The sequence below is a fragment of the Mesocricetus auratus genome, unplaced genomic scaffold, assembly GCF_017639785.1.
Source record: "Mesocricetus auratus isolate SY011 unplaced genomic scaffold, BCM_Maur_2.0 Super-Scaffold_100001, whole genome shotgun sequence".
In the NCBI taxonomy this organism is placed as follows: domain Eukaryota; kingdom Metazoa; phylum Chordata; class Mammalia; order Rodentia; family Cricetidae; genus Mesocricetus; species Mesocricetus auratus.
The window spans coordinates 3,004,126-3,030,860 of record NW_024429187.1 but is presented as its reverse complement, the minus strand read 5'-3'; the positions used below and the strand labels follow the sequence as shown (position 1 = coordinate 3,030,860).

The following is a 26,735-nucleotide window of genomic DNA, read 5'->3' as shown; positions in this document are numbered from 1 at the left end:
TCTGAGGAATTTCCTGTCTGGGCCGGTTGTGCAAAGACCGGCTGTGGCCCAGTCTGCACTCCAGGGTGCTCCCTTACATGTGCTCTGCGTTCAGTGAGGACCAGAAAGAAAAACAAAAGAAGGCCAGGGCTTGGAGTGGGGGTGTCTGCGACCCCACAAGGACAAGGCATCTCGGGAACGAAACCGAGAGCTTTGCCTTCTCCCCAGCCTTCACAACCCACTCCTCACGGCAGAGCAGCTCTGCCGAGCTCCCGGAGCACTGGGCCCGTGCGAGCTTCTCGTATTTTCCCACTCTGCAGCATTTCCAGGATAATCTCAAGCTGCCAAGGCCTTCCACATCATTTGCCCAGCCTCTGGCCTATCTTATGACTGGACCTCCCACTGATCTTTCTGGAATACAGCAGCATTTATGAGGTGCTTGGCCTCCCTCAGATGGGTGCCCAGGGTGTCTGGCTGTGTGCTGATGGCCGCAGAACAGCTGGGCCAATGTTTACTTTAGGTGCTAGTGAGGCCAGGTCTGCTAGAAGGCATGTGACACCAAACAGCAGGCAGAGAAGACGAAGGGGGGTGGGATGAGTGAGAGAAGGGGCGGGAGGGAGACGGAGAGAACTCTTTCATGTTTTGCAAGTATCTTTTCTTGTTCTTCTCGCCCAAGACCCGACTGCAACAGGACAAACCTGATCCGCGTGGCAGGAAAAAGAGGGGCCTGATCCCTTCTGCAAGTCTCTTTCCTGACCAGCAGAGCTGGCTGTACTTCGGGAGATTTGCAAAAAAATAAAAAATAAAAATAATATATATAATAGATATATTTCCATAGGAAAACAACATGTGATGTCTTCCCCTGTATGAATGATGAATAGTCAAATTGCATGTTCTTAAAAACAAAAAACAAAACAAAACAAAACCCAAAAGAAACAAAACCAGAAACACCATGAGACTAACAACAGGGGCAGGGTGAGGCGTTACAGACAAGAGGTCCAAAGGAGGAGCAAATGTGACGTGTGAGTCTCAGGCTTGTGCCCTCCGCCAGAATTCCAGCCCCGCCATTGCTGGGTGGTTTGTCTAAGGTGCTCTGGTCCCTCTCGGTCTGCGAGAGAAGTGTTCCTGCCATTCCTGGGCCTCTTCCTTCTTGGCCCTCCCCAGCTCGCCTGCCCACCACCCCTCCAGCAGTCCCCGTGGGCGGGTTCCTCTTGGCCAGCCGGTGAGGCTGTGGTGGGTCCCCTTAGCATTCGTCCTCTTGGTACGCTTGCTCATCCAGCTCCTGAGACTCGAGGTGCTCTAGACGGTCTGTCCGGCCGCTCATGATTTCATCTGGGGTTTTCATGAACCTTCGGAGCAGGAAATGAAAGTGTCAGAAGAGTCTATTCCCAAAGATGCCCTCCCTCTCTGCTCCAACCCTCAGAGCAACCCACACAGCAGTGCTACCTCAGCACAGATTAGGGAAAGGTTCCTTTCTTACCCATCTGAAAGGTGACAAAACGACCATGACAAGTTGAGGGGACTGTGAGAAGACAGGTCCTTTTGGTGCTAGGGGTGTGTTATTGCTGGTTTGGTGCCTTACTGCCGGATTGTATAATGGAACCTGGGTCCTGCTCATTGTGTGTTTCTCAGTTTTAAAGATTGTGTGTGTGTGTGTGTGTGTGTGTGTGTGTGTGTGTGTGGCGTATGTACACACGTGTGGATGAACTCCCACTGTGCAGGGGACCAAGAAGACATCAGGTGTGCCACCCTGTCACTTTCTGCCTTAGTCTTATGAGACGAGTTGGGGGTCAGCAAGCCCCGGTGACCCACCTGTCTCTGCTCTCCACAGAGCTGGGGTTACAGGTGTGTGCACAGTCTCATCTGGCTTTGTCTGAGTGCTGGGGATTTGAACTCAGGTGCCCGTGCTTGCACAGCAAGCACTCTTGCCCAGTGGAGCCTTCTCTTCAAGCCCGAGTTAGACTCTTTTACAGAGACTCCTGCATCTACTTCCATCCCAGTCTGAGGGCTCAGGGAATAGTATTCAAAACTTGACTTTAACTCAATGGATGCTATTAGATGTTAACTGGGTGCTTTTTACCAGTGGGTAGCTTAGGGAAGGGGGCTTCTGGAAATTAGAAAAGCAAGAAGAATCCTTTTGTTCCCACCATCTATCTGAACTGTCAGAAACAACTTCCCTTTAGCATGTCCCCTTCCGTTGTAGCTGGGGTGTACAGCAAGCCTCACATTCTTGGTCACTGTGTGGGATAGCACCCGTGTCATGTTCTCAGTATGGTTTGCACGGTGCAGGGAGGAAACTTGGTTGAAAACGTCTTTCTCTGGGGGTGGGGGTGGGGTGGGGGACTCCACGGTGTCTGCTCCGCATCCACGAACTACTTCAAACACGTTTCCCCTCACCATCCCACCAAGTAGAGACGCAGTTTTAGAGCCATCTGCCATCGCCCCTCCCCCACACGTACTTTTCCACTGTTCACTTCCGTTAAATCTCACCATTCCCGCCTGCTAGTCCTGACAGAAACCATGGCTTGCGCCCTCATGCAAACTTTCAACGCTGTTCTGAACTGGAACCTTCTGGATCCCTTACTGGCACAAGTCCACAGTGCAGTCTACCTGGACATCCTGAAGCATGCCCGCCATGGCCCGCTCCCGTGGGTTACACGGGGAGTCATGCACTAATAAGTCATCATTTTGTGCAGCTTGGCTTCCTCTCTAACAGCAGGCTTTCCTTCCCGTGCTCAGAGCCCCTCACTGGCTGTCAGAGGACCTTCTACGTCTACTGACATTGCTTTCTGCCGGAGACCGCTAAGTTCCCCGGGCAGCGCACGTCACAGTGGCTACCGTTTGTCCTCTGCTTTCCTCTTCTCGCTAAAACGTCTCCTTCAACATCTGAAGTTGCTAAAGACCCAGGCCAACTTTACCGCCACACTGAATCTGGCCTTCAGAACTGTCCCTTCCTGCAGGCCACTCTGATATTCCACACCAGGTCAGTCAATAAACATTTGTTGAAACTCCCCCTAATGTATACACAAGGCTAAATAAATCGGGAGGCTCACCTCCTAGGAGTTATGGTTTACTCGTGGTGAGGAAGGCTTCACACATATTATTTATTTTTAATTTTAGGTGCAAATGGTGTTTTGCCTTCATGTGTGTCTGGGTGAGGTTAGCTGATCCCCTAGAACTGGAGTCACAGACAGTTGTGAGCTGCCAGGTGGGTGCTGGGAATTGAACTCAGGTCCTCTGGAAGAACAGCCAGTGATCTTAACCACTGAGCCGTCTCTCTAGCACTCACACATATTATTCTAATATGATATTCACGAATATTAAAAGGGTTTTAAATATTTATTTTTATGTATGTTTATGTCCTGCCTGAGTTTATGTGTGCCATGTGCATGTAGAGCCTGAAGAGGCCAGAAGAGGGCATCAGCTACCCCGGTCCTGGAGTTACAAGTCATTGTGAGCCATTGTGTGGGTGCTGGGAACGGAACCTGGGGCCTTTACAAAAAGCATCGCTCTTAACTGCTGAGCCATCCTTCCAGCCCCATACATTAAAAATGAACATTATGGAGTGCTGGAGGACAAAGGGGACTGAGGAGATGGTGGAAGAGGGTGTCTATGACTGAGCAGCGTCAGAGGGCCCTGTAATGGACAGTCAACTAGAGGCAGCCTTGCAGGCGTGTGTATGTGAAAACTTAAGGGGATGGACACGCCTGGCAGAGGCACTGGAATGCTACTCCCTTCCCATCATATACCTCATGAACATGTTTGTCACAAGCTTCAACCTGAGACAGGCTGGCTGCAAACCCTGGGAACTGCCGCTGCCAGGCTTGGGGCCCTCACCACAGCAGTGGACGGGGCGGTGCTGTAGAGCCAGTAGACAGAACAGCCCAGTGACTGACTTGGCTACAGAAAGAAGCAGGGATGACTCCAGCTCCAAGATTAGTTAAAACAGTGGTGGCTTACTGACGAGAACAGAGCATATTCTGGGTGGGAGTCCTCAGCCGGGATGCCCGCCTTCCAGAAACCATGTCTGGAGCAGTAATATGCTGTCGGTAGACGCATCACACAAGAATCTCTGAGATTCCAGGACAGTATATTCAGAGCTACAGTCAAACAAAGTTGGGCACAGTGGGACCCAGTCATCTAGGATAAAAGAACCGGGAGCTGAAAATGTGGGGTGGAGGATGAAGGAGAGATGTGAACCTAGCTGGAGGCAGGCAGGGAGGGCTCTTCCGTGTTTACTCTCTTCTGCTGGGTTTCTTCAGCAGCCCTTTCCCATTCTTTTGAGGATGAACGCGACTGTTACTGTCCCTACGTCACCTCTCCACCCCAGTGCTAGCATCTGGCTTGCTTGCTCTCCTGCTGAGAGCACTGCTCACGCACAGTGACGTTTTCCTGCCTGTACACGGATGGTTCTAAACCCACATCTCCAGTCCCATCTGCTGCTCTTTTCATCCTATGTGCCCGAACCTGCAACCTGAGGCCCTACTTGGTGATCCTGCTTCCTCCCGCCACATCAGTGACCAATGGTGTCGGGGTCCACCTATGTCATCCTCAGCGGCCCTGTAGACCCTTCCTTCTATTCTGCTTCTGGGAATCACAATTTCCATGGTAACTGAAACAGTTGGAAACCATTAGCTAGGGGGATTCGGAAAAGGGGGAAGACTGCCTACTGCAGTGGATCTCACGCTTCTCTAGCCGGGATGCATTTGTAAGACCCACAATTCTAGGGGCTCTGTTGGTAAAGCACCTGCCGCGCAAGCCTGAGTTCAGTCCCCACCCACACAGAAGGGGACACAGTGGCATATGCTTAGTAATCCCAGCTGCTGGGAGGTGGGGACAGGTAGATCCCAGGAGGTCCTTAGCAAGCCCAAGCAAGTGAAGCCTCATCTCAAAAAGCAAGGTAGATAGGTCATGAGAAATGGCACCAGAAGTTGACCTCTGGCCTCCACATGCATGTGCACACATATGAATACATACATGCAAACAAAATCGTTATGAATGAACGGTCACTCTTCTTGATGAGCTATAATTTGGTATTTCCAATTCTACCACATTGGTTCTCTATTTCATTAAAAAAAAAAGAAGGCTGTTGCTGACCGATTACACCCACACAGTGACTCACTATGGGTTATGACCTGAAGCTTGACAAAGCAGCTTCCAGGTTTGGTGACCTGGAAGTCCCAGTTTAATCCTCCACTTTACAATCAACAACAGTAATTCTGATTGCTCCCTTAACTCCACCAGACTTCAGTGTCTGATAATGCTATTTGGTTACTATGTTATTTTAAAGGTGAGTCAGAATTCACTTAGATCTGGCTTTCATACAGGATAGACTTAAGCAAAAGGAATGATTTTTTTAAACCTTAAATCCTAGCAAACCGACACCCAGTTTCCAATCGACAGTATTTGCAATAATGGCCTTGGGTCTCAGCTATGTATGTCAGAGTTCTTAACCGTCTCCCTCCCCCCTCTTATGTAAAGAAAATCATATCCTCCCAAAAGAAGGAAAGGCAAAAGAGGAAGTGCTACCTGAACAAAAGCCTTTGTCCGGGCTCCTTCCTGATAATGTTTAGTTTGTAGTAGTGGCGCAGCGCTCTGGACATTTTCTCATAGGTCATGTTTGTTCTGTTCTGTTTGTTCAAAAGAGGAAGGGAGAGAGAGAGGGAAAAAAAAGCACAGACACAATGAAATGAACACAGAAAAGGCACCAGGCAGTTACTGAAATAAAGGCTGTCGAGTTGCTCCACGTGGCCTCAGCAGTCTGGAGACTCTCCTACCTTCTGCTGTCCACCCTCACAGCCACTGTGGCCAGAGGCCCCTCCCAAACCGAGCTGCCCTAGTTACGTGCCAACCGACCCAGCACACCTACTGCAACTGCCCTCATTTCCTTCTCCTGAGACGGCTCCTAGGTTCCTCGTCTCGGGTGGGAGACAGGTGGTCCATCCTTCGCGTCCTGAATCACCTACAGTTTCTTTCTTTTTTTTTGTTGCAATGACTTTCTCACACTTGTCTCTTGACTGTCACTGTTGATGGGCAGTGCACAGAAGGTTCCCTCGGCGACTCATGCTCTTAAATGTCTGTTTATGGGTCCTCAACATATTTGTGCATGGCCCTTAGCTGGTCTTTCTCAGCTGGGAAAGGGCTCAGGCTGCCTTCTTAGGAAGCTGGAGGCTCATCTGTGCCACCGCGCTGTTCCCCCACCCCGCCAGCTTGGTCCTAGGTCTCCTTATGTGTCAACTGGCCATGGTTATCTCCTTTTCATATCTGCACATTTAAACGTCTTCCTCACTGTGAAGGGCTATGTTTTGAATTCCACTTCCTCTTCCTACTCTGGAAAACTGTGGGGGCAGACTTTTTGCACCTCTTGCTCGTAAAGGGGGGTGCTTTACAATCAGAACATGTTTTCATGCAGAAATGGACTTTTATGAAAAGGGGAGTTTCCAACTGATGGGGACAGAAGTGACACTTCCCAAAGGTCCCCTGTGAGTCATACAGCTCTCACTGCTTCCCTATTCCCCGGTACCTAAGGACAACAGGGGTGGCAGGCAGGTCCAGGGGAGTGGCTGGGTGCGGGGAGACAATGACACACAGTCTACTGAACTGAGCTCGGCTGAGTTAATGGGCCCTGGACAAGGCAACACATGGAAAAAGGCATTTTTAATCATTTCCTTCCTTCACAACTACATAATTGTTTGTCCAGCGAGGAACACACCAAATAATCACAGGCAGACTTGGGAGGTAGAAAAAACAGCCATCCTCCAACTTGGGGATGAAGACTATTTTGGCACCAGCTTTCCCAACAAACATTTGGCCTTTTTACCTTATGGTTTCCCCACAGGCGAGCCAGTCCGTTGGGATCCACTATCCGGAATATTTTGGATTCCTTGTCTTCCCATCGGATGAAATTTTCGTACCGGCTGTCAGAGAGCAACTGATAGACGTAATCCCAAAGCAGTCTACAGTCTACAGAGGAAAAAGGAGAGTGCTGTTGACAATGATATTTCGAGGCAGTCACAAGATTCAGAAAAAGGGCTTGTAACCACAGCCTGGGCCTGGTTTTGACTGACTGTCTTATTTCCTCATTTCACAGATGAAATGGGTCCAGAGACAGCCTGTGAGCTCCTGTTGACCTCTGACCCAGGGAGGCTCAACGCTGACTGAGGCTACTGCCCCCATATGAGGACCAAGGAGAAGGAAAAGGCTTGTCTACATCATGACAAAGCTTGAAGCCAAACTAGCCCATCTGAAGGATGAGGCACCAGGCTGTACCTGCAGATGAATAAACGGGCTTTGACAGCGGCCTACAAAATGGTTAGAAGGACAAATGGTAAAAGGAGCCTTCAAGTGTGTGCGTCTGCCTGCCTGCCTGCCTGTCTGTGGAGGCCAGAGGACGACAGTGTCTTCCCCAACCACTCTCCATCTTACTATTTTTAAAACGTTTTCTGTTGGAGTGTGTGTGGTGTATGGGCATACGTGTACACGCTAGGAAGCAAGCGGACTCTGGTATCTTCCCTATCGTTATCTACCTTCCTGTCTTGAGCCAGAGCACAACTGAATCTGTAGTTTACCATTTGGGCTAGGATGACTGGCCAGCAAGCTCTTAAGATCTGTCAGCAACCACTGTCCTCCCCAAATTCTGGGGCTACAGCCATGCATGGCTGTGTCTGACTTTTACGTGATGCTAGGGATTCAAACTCAGACATAGCAGACACCCACTGAGTGCTCTCTCAGCCCCTTCATGTCATTCATTCATTCATTCACTTATTCATTTTTGACATAAGGTCTCTCACTGAATAGGAATCTAGACTGGTTGGTCCTCAAGCTCCAGAAATCCTCCTGCCTCTGTCTCCCTAGAGCTGGGTTTACAGAAATGCACTTTCAGATCAGCCTTCTTATGTGAGTCCCGGGGGCCAGTATCAGGTCTCCATGCTTACACGGCAAACACTTTACCGACTGACTCATTTCCTGAGACCAGAAAGAAAAATCTTGAAGTTCTAACGAGAACAGTATGATAAAAAGTTTAAAGATTAGAGTTTAAAGATTACTCTGTAGTTGGCAAGAGATGCTGAATGGCGAGAGAAGACAGGACCTGAAAAGAAAGCAATAAATGAAAAACGATGGGAAATTAAAAACTATGTGGCCTGGAGATGTTGGCTATGGGGACTGTGGCTAGCATCTTAAAAAGAAATACAAGTATTCTCATTAAATCATCATTTGGAGGTCTTTCAAGTTGCTTTATCATAATGGAATCACGGTGGAAAGGAATTTAGTGTAAGAAAATAATTTCTCATGTGCAGAACTGGTACCCGATTATGTGGTCAGGCAGCAAACGTCCATCAGATGATTTAGTGTGACCCTGTACTGTGCTCAGCCCAGGGTTTTGGGTGGGGACCCCTGGCTTTCTGAGTGTATGCTGTAAAGGGTGCCTGGTCTGTTCTCCAGCTCGGCCCAATAGGTTAAGCAGAGGCAGACATGCACCTTCCAGGTACTATTGATGTTGGATTGGCCCCTGGCTAAAAGTAGAAGGTACTTTTTCCAGATGCTTACTGCAAGTTCCAGGGAGTTAACCTGATGGCTATTAACAGAATGCGCATCTTTTTTATTTATGTGTACCTGTATATACTCGTGTGAGTAACTGCACTACATGCACTCAAGATCCCAGAGAGGCCAGGAGAGGGCATTGGATCTCCTAGAATCAGAGTTACAGATGGTTGTGAGATGCCATGTGGGTGCTGGGAACCGAAACTGGGGTCTTTGCAAGAAGAACAAGCTCTCCTCACCCGCTTTCCAACCTCTGTTAGCGCCTTTGGAAAAGACAGCTCTGAGAGATCCCTTCCACAGCTGTCTGTGAGGACACAGCAGGAAGGCACTATCTTCAGAGGGGAAAGCACACTCATCGTAGGCCTCAGATCTGCTGCTGCTCTGTCTGTGAGACATCTCCTCTCTTCGTCCTTTTCCTTACTCCTCTCTGATGCTTCCTGCTTTTGCCTCTGAGTGCTGGCAGGAAAGCAGCAACACATTTGGCTAATTCCTACCGTCTGTAAGTCATCTTGCGGCATTTTGTTTCAGTAGCCCGAACAGACTAAGACAAGAACAGAGCTATGGCTCCTTGTCCAGGTTTGGTGCCACAGATGGCAAATGGCAGGCACGTTTGGGTTTTCTATAGTCTCACGCAACTGGAAAACATCTCCCTGAACCGAGCACTTTCACATAAAATGCCATTCAATGAGGAGAAGCACAGGTGTGCACACAGTCCACTTTCTGCATACCTGAGTGTTAACAATCATGTGTGCCCGCAGGTCAGAAACCTCCTTTGCATTTTCAATTGCTACCCACTATATATTTTAAAACACAGTCTTTCATTGAACCTGAAGCCCCAGTGATCAAGCAGACTGATTGGCCAGTATGTCCCAGAATCCTCCTGCCTTCACTTACCCAGTATAGGAAAACAGGTGTACATTTCCAAGCCCGCATCTACTGTGTTCACGATATTAAGGTTAACAAAAGGTAACCACTGTTCTCTGGACTCCAGGCCTCCCGGCAGAGTCTCAACTTAGAGTGGCTGGCTCTCCTGACCTCCATCTCCATCTGCACAGACACTTCCTAGTGCACCCTGTCTCTTTTATTATCATGGCACATAGCTAGTATCATAAAACTATGCAGCGTTCCCATGGGGGAGGGCCTAGGCCCTGCCCTGATGATATGACAGACTTCGGAATCCCCCATGGAGGACTTCACCCTCCCTGGGGAGTGGAGGGGGGGATGGGGTTGGGGGATGGGGGAGTTGGTGGGGGGGCGAGGGAGGAGGGGAGGGAGCTCGGGGGTGGGATTAACATGTGAAGCAAGCTTGTTTCTAATTTAAAAATAAAACTAAACTATACAGTGTGCCTCGGATTATTTCTTTAGCTAAAGGCTTACCCAGCCCTGGAGTTCATACTAGTCTTTTCAGAGCATCAAACTGGGTTCAGAGCGCGACTGCATGATGTACCCGATAGATGGTAACTGCAGGGCAGGGCTCGCCAGACAACAGGCTTTACTCGTAAGCTTCAAGAGCATTTGTATATTGCAATGTTTCCCCCCCTTTCATAAATTCTAAAGTAACCCCAAACAAGCTTCCAATTGATCACTTTAAGTGACATTTAATCCAGCAAAGCCAACATTAGCTGCGTAATAAAAACGTTGACATTCAAGACACACTGAATTACTCAGCCGCTAACGGAAGCAGCAAGGGGAATTTCACAGCCGAAAGCAGCTGCTTCAAGCTCAGAGTGTAAGTGGCTTTTATAACACTATTGATTTCTGTTTCTTTAAAAGAAATCATGCCTAGATGATAAAAATAACTGTCTGGCCACACGGCCATGTTCTCTTTTATTTACTACTGAAGTATAAGCTGAGTTATTTCTTCTAAATATTTTAAGTAAAAGGCATACCCTCCTGTTCTCCAGAGCTTCTGGATACTATTAACAGACACTACCTGCTATTTTCTAGCTACTCCATGTTTGTATAGATGCACTTTGATCTATGGTAAAAATGCTGCAATACGATAAATAAAATGCACTAAATTCTAAAAACACAAGCCTATCGTTCTAAAGAACTGAGCATGCATGTATGTTATTTTTCAAACACAAGTTATTTAAAGAGCTGGTGGCGAGCGTTAACTGTCAGCTTGACAGACTAAGGAGTCACCTGGAAGAAGGACCTCTGGGCACATGTATGAGGATTGTCTCATTGAGTTCACTGAGATGGGAAGATCTGCCCACTGTGGGCGGCGCTATTCCCTAAGTGGGCTCCTGGACTACATGAGTGGAGAAAGAGAGCCAAGCACCAAAACGCATTCATTCCTTTCTGCTTTCTGATCGCAAATGTGATGCAACCAGGGGCTTCGAGCTCCTGCCGCCTTCACTTCTCACCCTGGGTCAGAATAAACCCTTTCTCTTTTCAAATTGCTTCTGTCAGAGTGCTTCTTCAGAGCAAAGGGGAAAGCAACTAAGACAAGGGTCTTTTTTTCCATATAAGGACATTCGGGTATTTTTAAGAAATGCCCATCAGTTGGGTCATCTCTTCTGTAAGAGGAAGTTTATGGAATGGATTATCTCAGATAAAGCTACTTTCCAACTGCAGGAACAGTTCCCTGTTTCCTGATGGGTGAGGTACCCGGCCATCCGCCTGAGAAGCATTGTACAAATCCCTTCCTGTGGTTAGGGAGAAACGTTTTTTACTCCCACGTCTGTCTCCTACTAGAGACATTGTATAAACTCACAGAACAGAGACTGTAGAAAGACGGGCAATTCACACATAGCTGATATGTCTTCTAAAAAAATAAAGTAAAAAATCACCGTTAGAAGAAACCAATGTTTAAAAATTATGAGTAGGCAGGCCAAATTATAGACAAAGGGAATGTGTAATGATGGAGAATAATTTCATTTACCAGAAAGTTTCTAAGAAAGTCATTTTATGTTGTTTTACTGGCTCAAATGTAATTTTAAGTGACAGTCTGTGAACCCTGTCAGTACCACGGGTTTAAGTATACGTTACCCAGAGTGTCTCTGGTTAAGTTTCAAAAACTGATGATCTCAAAATTGCCAAGTCTATTCAAAGTTCAGCACCAGAGCAGGTACAGTAAGACAGAATAAAAAGCGACAGCCACTGTTCTGAGCTGAGGGGTGAATTTTCCATCCTAGGGGGAGTCTGGCAATGTCTGGACACATTTCCAGCTGTTCCAGCCGGGATGGATGGAGGTGCTTTTGGCTAAGGCTGCACAGGACAAGTCCCCACGGCAAAGCACTCTTCGGCCTAAGCATCAAGAGGATGGGAGTTGGGGTGCTCTGCTTACAGGAACACAGGTTCGGGGCATGAAGGGGACCATCTGCCAAGCAGGCACGCTTCCCTCCTCTGTGATCTGCCAGCGACTGCCCAGTCTACAAGCCCAGCACTGCCAACCGTGTGTCGGTACGCAGACATGTGCTTACGGATGACAATTGCTTGTGTTTTGTTGTGGAGACAGAAGCCGTGAGTGCTCAGTGGCACGCTTGGGGAGGGTGCAGTGGGGACAGACAACGGGAACCACCTTGAGGCTCCCTGGCTTCGTGTGGCTGCAAACAAGCTGGCGCTTCCCACTTGGTCAGTTACGCAGCAGGATGACAGGGACACTGAACTCAAACTCACACCCCAGTGAGACACAGCCTGCAGCAGGAGCCTAGCAGTACCTCATCGCTGCTTTGCTACAGGGGGCTGCAGCCTCTGGATTTATATCCAGGGAGAGCGGGGGGGGGGGCATGGGGTAAAAGGCGCTCAGAGACTTAAATAAATGAAACTTTCCCATCTTCCCAAGTCCCATGCACCACCTGCTGTTGCGAAAGACCACCCCGAACACTCCTTCTCTTTAAACTCTTTGATTTCATACTGAAAACAGAGTGCAGTGCCTTAGCCAGAATGTGAGAAGTCAGAACCACTTAGAAGGCTCCAGATGGAGTGAATGGTCTCTCCCTCCCACCTCCTCTAAAAGGGACACCAGGCCAAATGTAGGGGATGGAGGACACAGACGCAAATCCCGAAGGAAGTTGGGGAGTGAATTTGGATGGGGGGTTGTCACTTTGTCACTTTGTGGGTTAGCATCACTTGGTACCTCGCCACCTGCCAGTGCTGGTGCCAGCACGGCATGGAGCCCTGGGGTGCTCCTCCAATCTCTTTGATCCACGCCGTCGACAGCTCTGCAAGGAGCAGAGAAGGGACGCTGACCTGTGGGCACTAACCCACTTGTGCAATACGCTCCCCTGTTGTTTTCCTAGCAATCAAAACTGCTCAGAAACAGGCAGTGTCCAGGTGCTACAGATAAGGAAGGCGACAAGCCTGGAGCATTCAGCCCTTCTCTGGTACCCAAGAACTGCATTCCATCCTGCTGACCGCAGAGGCCAGGCTTTCAAAAACACAGATCCACCCTGCTCTCCTGGGGACACCCTGGCTCATTAGACTAGGCCCTACCAAGAGAGGGCTCTGGGCTGAGGGCTCCAGAGGCTCTCTCTGAGATGGTGCAGGAAGGGGCTGCTCTTTCAGTGCGTGCAAACCAACCATGGGATCCTTCAGCTGTAGAAACATCCCACAACCCTGTCCTCTGAACTCATACCAGACAGTAAAGCTTAGGAACCATTTGTCCCCTCAGTTTTATGAGTTTTAACTTTTTATTTTTGGTCTTGAAGGCTACTCTCCTGAGGCTCATTTACAAAGGGGGAAAAATCCAAATTCCTCTCATTTGAAGTCCCTCACACTCCAAATTTCTGGGAAGGAAATAGAGAAGGCAAGTGGGAATCTGGAGTAAGGTGTGTCCTCTACTGCCCCAGGGTCTTTGAGACCATGCCTCTCACCACGGTCCCTGAGTTTTCTTTTCTTTCCTCCCCTTTTATTGAAAATAGATTTTTTTTCCTCACGTAAATCCTGATCACACTTTCCCCTCTCTTTTCCTCCTTCCCATCCAGATCCATTCCCTTTCTGTCTCTCTTTAGAAAACAATCCAGCTTCTAAGACACAATAATAAAATAAAATAAGATAAAACAAAAACTAACACATTGGAATTGGATAAAATGATCGAACAAACAAACAAGCAAGCAAGCAAGCAAACAAACAAACGTAAAAGAGACCAAGAGAAAGCACAAAAAAATCAGGGGCCCACTCATTCACATATTCAGGAATCCCATTAAAACAGTAAAGCGGACACCATATGTATCTGCAGAGGACTTGCTGCCGACCCATCCAGGCTGCCTCAGTCTGTGAGTTTATTTGTGTACTATTCTGTTGATTCGGAGGACCTTGCTTTCTTGGGTGTTCTCCATCCCCTCTGCTTCTTCCGCCCTTTCTGACTCCTCTCCCATGGGGTTCCCTGAGCTCTAAGGGGAGGGATTTGATGGAGACAGTCCGTTTAGGGCTGAGCGTTCTAAGATCTTTCACTCTGCATCGTGTCTGGCTGTGGTCTCTTTATTGTTCCCATCTGCTGCAAGAGGAAGCTTCTAAGATGATGACTGAGCAAGGCTCTGATCTATGAGTATAGCAAAATGCCATCAGCAGTCATTTTATTTATTGCTACGCATTTTTTTAAAGACCAGTAGCGTTTGGTTTTATCATAGGTCTGTGGGCTATCTAGTCTCTGACTCTTGGTCCACCCAAGGAGTGTCAGGTATTGGTTTTATATTGTGAGTGGTCCTTCACTCCAATCAGATATTGGTCGGTTACTTACTTCCACAAGTTTTGTATCACCATTGCCTTAGCATATCTTACAGGCAGGACACCACTGTCCTGGTGTGCTTACATTTCTCTTTTGGTAGCCTGGCGAGTACCTTCCTGTACCTAAAGATGCTAGCACATAGGGGTGAGGACTCTGAGACACCTGGCTGACTTCTTCCTACTTGGTGAGTTGTGTTGTCTTCAGCAATGCAGGCTGTGGAGAACATCCCATAATCTTGGCAACAGCCTGGTTTGTTTGGGGATTCCCATGGAACCCCTTTTGCCAAGAACTCATTTAGAGCTAACCCAATCCTGGTACTGGAAGCTTCATCTGGTTACAAAAGATGGCCAATTGGAACTTGGTCTCCCCCAGTATTTGGTAATTTCACTTAGATAGCCTTTATATATGAATATATTTTAGGAAACTTCTACTGATGAGGTTTCCAAAACAGCCCCCAAATGGCCCATAATTTTAAGGGTCTCTCCCGTATCCCTCCTTCTTCCCTCTGGAGGCTGAGTTGAGTTTCTATGAGCAAATATCTCTCCCAGTGAATAAGTCAAATATGAAAGAACGTTCTTTGGGCCTGTGACGAGCACAATAGGAGGCTCATGGCTCCCCATCAGACTCGTCTTGTTTATGTGGAAGATGACTTCTGCAGGGAAGCATCTCTCCAAGCCTCCTAAAGATCTAAGGATCTGAAAGACTGTCATGAAGTCTGTTAGTGGCGAGCAGGGGGTGAGCGGTAGCGGGAGGGAATTCTAAGTCTTAGTGGCTATGGGATTAATGACCCAGCTGACCAGTGGCACCGTGAAGAAGCCCAAGCTTGACGAGATTGGGAGATTGCAGCAAAAGGTGTGAGATGCACACAAGAAAGGAAAGACTCTACCATCGGGGACCAGTGACTTTGACGAAAGCCCCCACTCCTGTGTAGCACATGAGCTAAGGATGAACTAGGATGCTGGATGTGGTGGTTCAAGTCTATAAACTCAGCATGCAGGAGGCTGAGACAGGAACTGAGGACAGCATGGGCCGCCCTATCTCAAACCAACAGTGGATTATAAAACAGAAGTCAAATTACCAATGAATTTGCCCTTGGTAGATATTTATTTAGATTACGGGCAAGGGAGGGACAAAAAGAAATGTGCTTAAGAGAAAATCAAAATGACTTAAAATTTAAAATATCTTAAAAGGATTCATCCGAGCCCAATGAGATGGTGCCCATGAGTAATCCCAGCTCTCAGGAGGTTGAGACAGGAGGTCCAGGAGTTCAAGGCAGCCCTGGGTCTTTCACCTAGAGCAATGTCTCGCACATAGAAAATACAGGACCATTTCTGAATAAGTGAACAAACGTGTGACTCCAAATAGAAATGTGCAAAGAATCTGTTACCGAGCTGTATTTTACTTTATGTGAATGACGCCATTGCAGCTCTCCATTGTTCTCCGAGCACAGCCTGCAATCCCGAGCTTGTCTACTCTCTTACATCATTCATTATTGTTCTTTCCACGTGCCTCTGACATGCCTCTTCACCCGAAGGCAAGACTGTGCTTCCTCAGCCTACATCATGTCTGAGGTTCTCAGCATACCGACTGCTCATGGGAACAGTGATGGGGATCACGGGGCACCCCACTCTCTATGTACAGGTCAACTGGCAAACATTTAAGACTTTGTGGCCACAGGCTCTCGGGAGCAACTCAACTGTATTCATGCTTGGGTTGCGGCTTGAAAGCAGACACAGGCAATCATTTAATAAAAGTGTAGCTGTCCCCAGCAAACTCATTTACAACATCAGGTGGCGGCTGGAGCTGGCCAAGGCTTCCAACCTTATTTGGGCCTCTCTGGGTAGAAGGAACAGTTCTTGAGGTAGGCTGGGGACACAGGCTTGAGGCTGCATTACTGATTTTTACCTGGGGAAGGCACTTCTAGTGAACCCATCTAGTCCTAAGAAGGGACTCCAACCCAGAAAGCATGGTGTGCATCCACAGGGGACATTTTCCAAGGCCTGCAGTGGATCCCTGGAATCATGGTTCTGAGTCAATACACACTCAACATACAGGGTTATCTTTTCCTATATGTGCATGCCTAGGATGGTGTTTGCTTTATAGATTACATATAGGACACCAACAAAGTAATCAATAAACCAAAGATTACAGTTGCAATGACACTTTATAGTGAGTTATTTAAAATAGCTAATTTCCAGAGTTTTCCATGTAATATAACTGAAGCTGCAGCTAATGGTGGGGGCTACTGTACATATTGGGAACTTATCCCCCAGCACCACTCGATGTCAGTTTCATCTGCCTACAATACACTCGATGCTTCTGAAACTCACTGGCGGGAAGCAGACCACAAGCCTTCTTCTGCATGTGGGAAAAAGTTGGAGGAGACTGACAGATTCTTCCTATTAGCCTCCCCAAGCCCTCCCTGAAGACAGGCAGACAGTAGGAAATACAGAAGGAAAGAAACCCAATGTAATATAACCCATGGACTGGTCAATAAAAGCAGGACCCAGGAATCTGTCCTGTGAAATTTTCTACCGTGAATACTCTGACTTCTTAAACTAGCTTTGTACGAACTACATAGGCACGCCACCTCTGAGGTACACTCCCAGCACCCCAACATGTTAAAACTCTTAGTAACAACCTCTCTTGTGATTTTCAAAATAACAATTAAAAACACCTTATATTTAAGTAGATTTAACTTGCATTTAATCCATCAATTTCCTTTTTCAGAAGAGTTTGTGCAAAGGGATTTTTCAATTGTCTCACAGACTTGAGCTCATGACCCACATCTCTACTAGAAATAGGAGAGAACATGGGTCTTTGTATCTAGTATTTGCTCCTGAGTTTTCTCCATCTAGAATGGCCTCCTTTTCTTTACTTGCCATAGTCCAAGCAGTACTTTTATTTTATTATTAAATATTGTATTTTAAGCTGGGTGTTGGTGGCACACGCCTTTAATCCCAGCACTGGGGGGGGGGCAGACGCAGGTGGATCTCTATGAGTTCGAGGCCAATCTAGTCTATAGAACGAGTTCCAGGACAGCCTCCAAAGCTACACAGAGAAACCCTGTCTCAAAAAAAAAAAAGTATTTTGTGACAAGGTCTCAAAACGAGACTGGTCATGAACCCATAGAGGTCCGCCTGCCTCTGCCTCCTGAGTGCTGGGATTAAAGGCATGGCCCCCACCTCCTGCCCCTTGAGCATCCTTTTAAGCTGATCTGAAAGGCAACCTGGACCTTCTGTGGTCCTCAGTAGTTATAAGAACCTGCGAGCCTCATGCTTTAGTTTTATAGTGAATGCGCATGGCTCTTCATGTCAAAGACTGAGTCTTATGCCTCTGGGAACTCACACCTTGCAAGAATGCAGCCCAGAGCCCTCTTAGGTGTCTGAATGCCTACATCCTCCTACACCCAAGCCAATCATATCTGAGCAGTGAGAATCTGGGCTTGTGTTTTGCTCTACATTTGTAAGTAGTGTTTCTGTCTACACCCTCCAGCTAAGTTACTCATCAGTGTGACATTTGGCAGCACTTTCATTTCTTCCTGTGCTGTGCTCAATTAAAGGGCTTCAAGGAACGATGCTTTCTCATCTAAGAGCAGCTTTGCAGACATCTAAAGGCGTCCATGGCTGCTCAGGAGACAGAATCTTACAGTATAAACAGCAGTAACTCACAGAAGTTGACCTTCAATAAACAGAATCACTTTTACTAAGATCTTAGGAGTCCAGAAAGACAGAGGGTTGGGGGATACAGGTAGGGGGATCCTCCAAAGGGGAAAAGTAGTGTGGGGCTGTCAGCAGCCTCTGCGGAGGGCTGGAGAATTAAGACTCACTGTCAGACTGAAGGGACCTCAGTGACCACCCAACCTGACCCCGCACTTCACCCCTGAGAAAAACAGTGCCTGTCAGTTAAAATGGCTCACCCGGAACTTGGGTATGGTAGGCTATGTATGTATTTAGAGACTTTACAACATTTACAAAGATTTTAACGCGAATACGTATTTGTATGGGACTCAGTCATACTGTAGGAAAGACTGCATTGTCTCTGGAAGATCTGGCCCTACTATTATCTTCCAGAACATTCTGTCTTCCTAGATCCAAGAAAAAGCAGAGACCAGCTTGAAGTGTTCTCCACCAAAGCATCTGTGGATACCAAGGTTCATCACTTGACTGAATATTCCACGCGGTTTCCTTTATCTGTATTATAGCAGGTAGCATACGGCTAGTTTCACGCAAGTATACAATGTACTCGCGCGTAGCCCACCATACCTGCTACCTCCCTTTTCTTCCCCCTCCTGCTCATTTCCTTTGTCATCCTACACAGTTTCTTATACTTTCATGCCTGTACCTATATGAGTTTAAGAATATACACGAAGTCGAAGACCCACAGATGAGAGATGAATGTGGTACTCTGTCTTTGTAAGACGTCTAGGTGGCTCTCCAGTTGCGTCTTAACTGATGAGCCTATGCCCATTACACCACTGATGTTTGAGTATATGGTTTTAAAAGCAGTGGTAGAATTCAACGAGACAGATGTGCAACTTTTAAGGGGAAGGCACACTGTGTGTCTAGACAATTCCTTCACCCCCCCTCCCCCTCCTCTCATGTATGCTGTCTTTCTGGACTTATATGCTTATCTTAAGATTCGCAAGAAGTCTGTGGTGAGATGAAAGCAGACATGAAAAACCCTGACATGGCAGCCAGGCCCTCAAGGACAGTACTGCAGGCAACAGCCAAGGGACAGCAAGGCCACCCAACCTCATCTGGCCTTGGGGAAAGCCTTGGTCTCTTTGGAGCTGGCTCTTCTTTGTGGTTTCCTCTGTACAAATGACCCAGGGACATCAAAGGGCTTCAACCTCCAAGGGCTGTCCTGAGAATTCTACACACGCAACAGGGTCTGAGAACACCATGCAGGGGACGAGCCAAGACAGCACGCAGCTAGGTTTCCATCCCTCAGCAGTTCTGCCTCGTCCTTTCCCCCAGCTGTCTGAGAAGATCCATGTTTCCATAGGACTTTTCCTGTGTCTGCTCCCTGACCACCAGCCCTGCAGTGTCTTCATTATTAAAGCCAATCTCATGGATAAGTAGAACAATGATACGAACCCCATGCCTCTAGTCACACAGACAGCCACCAAATACCTCATGGCTAACCTCACTTCACTGCACAACCCACACCTCCCCATCACTAAACCTGCAGGACTGCTTCGAATTTAATCCCAAGCACACGCCAAGTTTCATAGCTTTTGTTTTTTTCTTTTTAAACAAGCAAGTCTAGATAGTTGTCATTTCACTGTGGCTGCTGTGGCTCTGATAATCAAACCTTGGCATTTTATGAATGCCGAACAAGCATTCTGCTACTGAGCTACACTTTCAGTATGCATTTTCTTTTGTTCTGTGTGCGTGTGCGTGTGTGTGCTTGAGCATGTGTGCATTTGTGGACCAAAGAACAACAACCTTGGGTGTCGCTCCTCAGGTGCTGTCTACCTTGTCTTTTGAGAAAGGGTCAGTCTCTCACTGGTCTGGAGCTGGCCAAGTAGAACAGCTTGTTGGCCAGCAAGTCCCAGGAAAATGCATGCCTCTACCCACCTAGCTCTGGGATTGCAAGTGCATACCACACCCCCGGGGACTGCAGCCTACAGAGTGCTCTACTGACTGAGCTATCTCCCCAGCCTCTCCATTTTATTTTCTTAATTCAGCAACTTTGATGTAAATTATTCACAGTGAAAAATCCGAGGCAATAGTGGAGGTATACTTGGGGGCCAGGAAAAAATAATCTAGAAACCAATGATTTAAAAAAACCCAAAGAGACAAAAGTCAAGGCAGAGGTGAAGCAGGCCTTCTGTTGGGAACTGCCACATATGGGTGGGCAGCGGCCACATCGACAAGGAAGTAGCCATTTACTAGGCCTCTGCCCTGACTCCGGGGAAGCATGGCCGCATATTTCCCATTCTCTCCATCTCTTGTGAAGCCCCCTGGCTCCTCCATCCAAATAGAGCTGCTTTGCACCCCTTACCCCCTTTGCCATACACAAGGTCCTCGATGAGCACCTGCATGAATAAGGAGTAAAGCTGGGACCGTTCTGCCCTGTCCCTTGATGGTACCCACGTGTGCTTCTGCCACTAAACTCACAACTCTACAAGGGAGATGATGCCGTGTGTTAAGTCTGTGCTGTATACGATACATCGCAGGTACTCCATGATGTCTCATGAAGGGAGAGACACCCTCTACAAAAAGACCTCACCTTTCCAAACAAGCCTTCTGGAGAACTCCATGCAAACTGTGGATAGGCTAGCAAAACTCTAACTGGTGGATTCTTACCTATCTTCCTCGGTTTCTTACTAGGAGAGCCATTTGTGCCTGCCTACATAACTGAAAGAATCTGGGAATGGGGTTCCTTTGTCTAAATGACTAGCAACATCTGCCTACTAACACCCCAACCAATCTCAATCTCATCTCCTTTCCCAAGGGGAAAGCAGCATTGAGTCACTGTCCTTAGGACAGAATTAGAGGCACCAATCTGAGACAAAGGTTCTTTACACTGTGTCTGGCCATTCATTAGTGCCTGGAAACTTCAGGATGGGGCCATTAGAGCACTCATAAACCTTTGATTTTAAAGGTTTGCACTTGGCTGTGATTCTAAGGTGACTCTCCTTGTGAGCTGGATGGAGGACATTCCTTCCTTACCATTTCTGAGGCTCATTAACTCCTCCCTTCCCAGTGGCTCATTAACCAGGCCATTAGGGACTCTGTCTCAGGCAGGCAGAAGCATCACTGTCCTCCCCAGACCTTGGCTGGCACACCGCACCGGGAGTGGTGTGAGCTGAGCAGCTTCCTCTGGGTGGTGAGAGGGTTGAGCTTACTCACCTGCTATTCTCCCAATGGGCATGGCGTGCTCTTCGGGTGGGGACACGGAGACCATGATGTGGTTCATGTAAGCGAGGTCCTCCCGATGAGACAGGTTGATGGGCTTCCCTTCCCTATGCATTCCATCTTCCGAGAGCCGGGACTGCTTGAAATCCACCGAGTGCCGGGGGTTCAGGATCAAGGGGTGCATAATGGGGCTGGGCATCAGCTGGATCACCCGCGGGCTCTCCTGCCAGGGGCTGGAGGGCTTCGGGTTGGACTCCGAGGCTGGTGGGCAGTGGTTATTCTCCATAGGAGACACTGACAGGGGGTAGGACTCCTGGTGGTTGTTTTCCTGCTGGAGCCTTGGCCCCTGGGCCCTCTCAGCAGGAGAGAGGCGGCGGATCATGTTGTCCAGAGGGGACCGCAGGGGCCGCTGCTCGGGATCAGGAGAAGGCCTGTGGTTTGTGGTGATGGGTGACCTAGGGCGATGTAACAGTTCAATGGTGGGAGGGTTGTGGTGCACACTCTCTGCAGGCGGCCTGGGCGTCCTCTGGACACAGTTATCTGTGGGCAAAAGGAAAGGACAATCACAGATCCCGGTAAACCTGCAGCCCTGCGACCTCACAGTTGTTCTAGAAGGCGCTGTACTGGTGCATGGAGCCCTTCCAGCCCAGATTCCCGCGCCTTTCTTTCCCTTTGCTCAAACAAAACATACTTGAAATCGCTTCCCTACCCCAGACAAGCTAGGAACGCCCATCAACATTCCACCCAATGTGTGTTAGTGCCTGGTAGACACAGGGAACCATTCCTTTCTTAGTCTCACCCTCGCCTGACTCGTCTGTTCAGAGGTGGACGGTTTTTATGGTTCCTTCTCCAGATGCTCTGGTGAGCTTACGTTTTCATTTTCTCCATCTCCAGGGGTGGTTGTTACCACTGATAATAATGACAATTATTGACGACTATTCTAGGTACTGGGTGTTATTATTTAGAACCTGGAAAACTCTTGAGAGGGAGATACTCCTGTTTCACAGATAAGCCACAGGCAGCCTACCTCATGCCATGTGGCCAATGGGCAAAGGGTGAGAATCAGGTTCTAAAATCCGCACCTATTACAGCACCCTGTGTCACACAGACCCCAGGGCCCAAAATCATACAGAAACCTGCTCTCAACAGCGACAACTGCTGTTGATTGTGTGACGGTGCCTGTGTACTGGGGAGAGCTTTCAGAAGCGTGTCCTTGAGTGCACGGATCTTACATGGGTTCAGAGTCAGCAGAGGCAAGCAGGAAGGACAGACGCATAGGCACCCCAACAACACACGCTCTCCACTGACTTTGAATTCACACGCTACCGAGGGCAACACTGGAAGTGTATACAGCTCCAGAACTAAAGTAGTTGTGGGGCTGGGCTGAGGATGGACCCGCTCACAGTTGATCTGGGTTCTCTTAGAAAGCTGGCCAACCCAGAGTTCCATGGGTACAGTCTGCACGCAGGTGCAAAGGACCCCTTTAAAAGACAGACCCGGCCACTTATGCTCCCTTACCTCTCTTTCTTCACTGCCCCTCTCTCTTACCTCCTCCCCTCTCTCCCTCTTTTCGTTTCTCATGCCTGCCTCCCCCCTCTCGCTCTCCTGCCGCCACTGTAATAAACTATAATTAATGTGCTCTCCATGGCTTGTGCTCCATTGTGCTGGTTCCATCTCACGCCTTTGCCTTTCCTTTTTCTAATTTTTAAACTTTTACAAAAGAACAACAAGGTGTCTGCCCATGATAACATATGAACTCCCGTCTATCCTCCTGGGATGCTCTGGCCACGCTGTGTTCCTGGGGCCGTCTCAGTAGAAGAATGAGTACTTTTGCCAATCCCTAGTCTGGTCGCAGACTTACCCATGGTCCTAAGTGTCAAAGCAATGTCAACGATAGCACCTGTGTCTATGTGAAGAGCCTGAAGATCCCGGGAAACCGGCCTCCACTAGGGTCAGCAGTCAGAGAAAGAGGTGGGGCTCCCTTAAGGCTTATACCGAGTTAGCATGAAAATAAAACTCGACTACATCTCCCTAATCACATGAGGCACTGAACAAAAGAGATATTGAATATGCGGGGGGGGGGGGCTGGAGAGATGACTCAGCAGTTAAGAGCACTGGCTGCTCTTCCAGAGGTCCTCAGTTCAATTCCCAGCACCCACATGGTGGCTCACAACCATCTGTAATGAGATCTGGTGCCCTCTTCTGGCCTGCAGGTATACATGCAGAGCACTCATACATAGTATAAATAAATTAAAAAAAAGAAATACTGAATATGGCATACAAGACTTAGAGGAAGGGAAAGTATCTGTATGATCTGATGCCATCAATTAAAAAAAATCCTTACTCATTGGGACATATTTCATAGGATACTTGCTTAATAATCTAAATCACTAACAGAGTACTTACTGATCAACTAGAAAAGGAATCAGAGACAGCTCAGTATTTTGTTGAGCACTGGTATGCAGCCAATATGGTCAGATAGGAAAGGGACAGTAAAGAGTTTAAACCCCGTCGCCATTCATCTGGCAAGAGAAAGAGGAGCCCCAATGGCAATGATAGACTTTACAGATTCTGGATACAATACACTCAAAAAGTAATGATGCTGGCCAGTGACCCCCAAATAGACAAAAACATGAGGGGCTTTATTCTTAAAAGATGGGACCTCCGCAGAGCAAGACATTGTCTATACAGCTTTCCCTCAAGAGTACCCTCCTCGGTGCAGCACAAGGAGTCTCAAGATGAACAGAAAGTCAAATGGCAGAAACTCATGGAAGCCTCATCAAGGGTAGGGTACCAGAGAGCAGAGCTACTAACCCAGCATGCTAATGTTCACTCAAATTCTTGTCTGGCTCCAGAACGATACACACACTGGGGAGAGTCAAAAGCAGTGGTTGTGTAGCTGAATGATATGAGAAGTCCCAGCTCCTGGCCACTGGAGTGGAGAAGCAGGTCAGAATTGGAGTCTCATTAAGTTAAAAGGCTCTGTCAACACCCCGGGCTGTCCATTATCCCAGCATGGCCACATGTTAGTGCAGTAAATCCTGTGTTACAGTGCAAAGGGACCTTGCTGAGGGCCAAAGGCAAAACTGAGACAGATTTTGCCACAATGAAATGTAAATTAGCCTCCACGTACTAGAAAGTGCCTCACTAATAAATTAACTGCCTGCAAGAATAAGAGTCAATACTCTTCAGAGGAATATAACGAAACCCAAAGTCTCTACAATGTGTTATCTGTAAAGTTTAGTATCAACACAGTTTTTCTAGACACAGAAGTTATGGTCTATTATTAAAAAGCCACTAACAGAAACAGATTCTTTGATTCTGATGGGATTAGCTAAAGAGACTTTAAAGGAATTTAAGGCAGCGATAAACATTTCAGGGATATCACAGTCACAATGAGTAAGGGCACACAGGAACTGTCAAAACAGACACTTAGGAAACAAAAATGAAGATTCTAGAGCCAAAAAGTATACTATATGAAATGTAAGAGTAAATTGGACAGACTTAATAGCATACCAGAGATGAGACAAAAGCATTAGAAACTTAATAAAATTAACTAGTAAAATATGCCTAGAGTGTAGAAAGAATGGGTGGGAGGGAAAAGGGAAAATATAATGGCCAAATTTAGGTTACAGAAGCCACAATGTCAACAACAAACTAGAAAATTCCCGAAGCTCAGCAAACTCAAACCTGTTATAGACAATAGAAGTCATATCAGGTACTTGACAGCAACCCCCTGAAAGTCACAAGAAGAGAGACAAATCTTCTGTGCCGGGTGTGGAGGTATATGCCCATAATCTTAGCACTTGGGAGGCTGAGGCAGGAGGACTGGCAGGAGTTTAAGGCCAACTTAAACAGTGAACTTATGGCTGACCTTGTCTCAAAAATCAGTGGTGTGTGGGTATGACTCTTGAAAGCAGTGTGGGGGAGGGAAGAGAAGAGTAAGCGTAAGAGCTCTTCATCTAAACCCCCTGAATCTGAAAACTGCTGAGTGTGTCTACAAAATGTCATCCCCGGGCCCTCCCCCCCCCCGCGGAAAATGCCACATCCTTGAAATTTGTTTCATCAACAAACACCAGAAAAATACTCTGTCAAATTACCTTCAGGCAATATGTGTAGTGTATGTATGAAATACAAATAGATTTCAAGTTTAGTCTTGGTCTTATCGCCAACCTGTTTCACTCTAAGTAAATCACTCCAAAATCCAGAAAAATAAAAAACAACCAAACAAAAAAACAACCCAAATCTAAACTTTGGATCAAAACCTCTTACACAGGACCCTCAGAGGCAGCCAACAGGCATTACGCGGCTGTTCCAGTATGACTACCAGCGTCAAAGAGGGGGCCAGGGAGACCCTCCAAGCACTCGCAATCTTGAGGCCCTTTCTGAGACTTTGCTTCACATTGTATACAACATTTTTCAGCCAGTGGTCACTGAAGGGGCGGGCAGAGGAGCTACTGGGTTAACTGAAGCACCAGACTCTGCTCCCGATTTTATAAGTGGCCTTTATCTTTTTAGGTCCACCCAGAGGTATTTATGGATGACATGATATACTGGGAGGCAAAGACAAGCCCAGTGAGGTATGGCAGGGAACAGCCTGGTGGTGATAATTCTTGACAGTGGTTGTGGGTACATGCTGCTTCCCTTCCTGTCTATTCTCTATAGGGGCCTGATAGTTTCTGTTATAAAAGTGTTGTTCCCCCCTCCCTCCCTCCCTCCCTTCCCCTCCCTCCCTCCCTCCCTCCCTCCCGCTCTCCCTCATTCCTGCTTTCCTTCCTTTGAGACAGGGTTTCTCTAGGTAGTCCTGGCTGTCCTGAAACTCCCTCTGTAGTCCAAGCCGGCCTTGAACTCAGATCCACATGTCTCTGGCTCCCACGTGCTGGAATTAAAGGCGTGTGCCACCATCGCCTGGCTCTTGGTTTTCTTAAGAGATAGGGCCTCACTGTAGCAGTTCAAACTTAAAGCAATCCTCTTGCCTCAGACTTGCAAGTGCTAGGATTATTGGCATGAGCTACTATGTCTGCCTAAAAGTTTCTTTTGGAAGTCCTGACAAATCTCGCCCAGATATTGGTTGGAATGGCGTGTACCATTTGCCTCATTTTACTTCTAGGGTACTGACTCAATGGTGTTATCTTATGTCTAATTAAATCTTAATGTTTGAGATTTAATAATCTTATGACAGAAGTGATCTCTTGCTAACAAGGCAAATATTCTTTTTTATAGCTAATAAAGTCCTAAATTCTGCCATCCATAAAGACAAATTTATTGTGTCTCCTTTGCATTTCTCAGAGTGTGGTTACAGGAAAGCAACTACTTAGGCAGTTTGATTCTGAATTTCAAATATTTTAATATTTTCTAAATCTTTTTTTTTTGCTTAAAAGATGGCTCTCTTTACTTAAGAGATTATTAAGGTTTAATAAGACTCAAGGATCATAGAGACTGCGTACTAGGAAAAAATGTCCATTTCCAGAATCCATTTCCCGCCCTGTAAATTACAAAACAGACACAGGCGTTGGTCAATAATCTGGTTACCTGCAGGCTCCCTTTGATGTCCTGGCTTCAAGGCTGGGGTGTGGGTGTGCAGTTGGGGCAAGCCTTAGGAAGTCAGGGAGGGCTGTGAGAGGAAGCACTTTCATGCCAAGGGGAAAAGGGGAACTGATGTAATGTCCTGGAGA

At 47.4% G+C, this 26,735-nt stretch overlaps 1 protein-coding gene across 2 annotated transcripts in view; it reads right to left on the bottom strand.

The window, feature by feature from the left end:
* Positions 1–617: 617 nt before the first annotated feature.
* Positions 618–26,735, bottom strand: part of Etv6 (ETS variant transcription factor 6) — a 236,248-nt gene continuing 210,130 nt past the window's right edge. For both annotated transcript variants that reach the window (XM_040743744.1, XM_005072863.4), the window contains exons 5-8: positions 21,055–21,600; positions 6,800–6,942; positions 5,509–5,609; positions 618–1,328 (exon numbers count right to left, since the gene is read on the bottom strand). In XM_040743744.1, the coding sequence (XP_040599678.1) occupies positions 1,223–1,328; positions 5,509–5,609; positions 6,800–6,942; positions 21,055–21,600 (896 nt within the window). In that variant the 3' untranslated portion in view covers positions 618–1,222. The remainder of the gene's footprint in view (positions 1,329–5,508; positions 5,610–6,799; positions 6,943–21,054; positions 21,601–26,735) is intronic.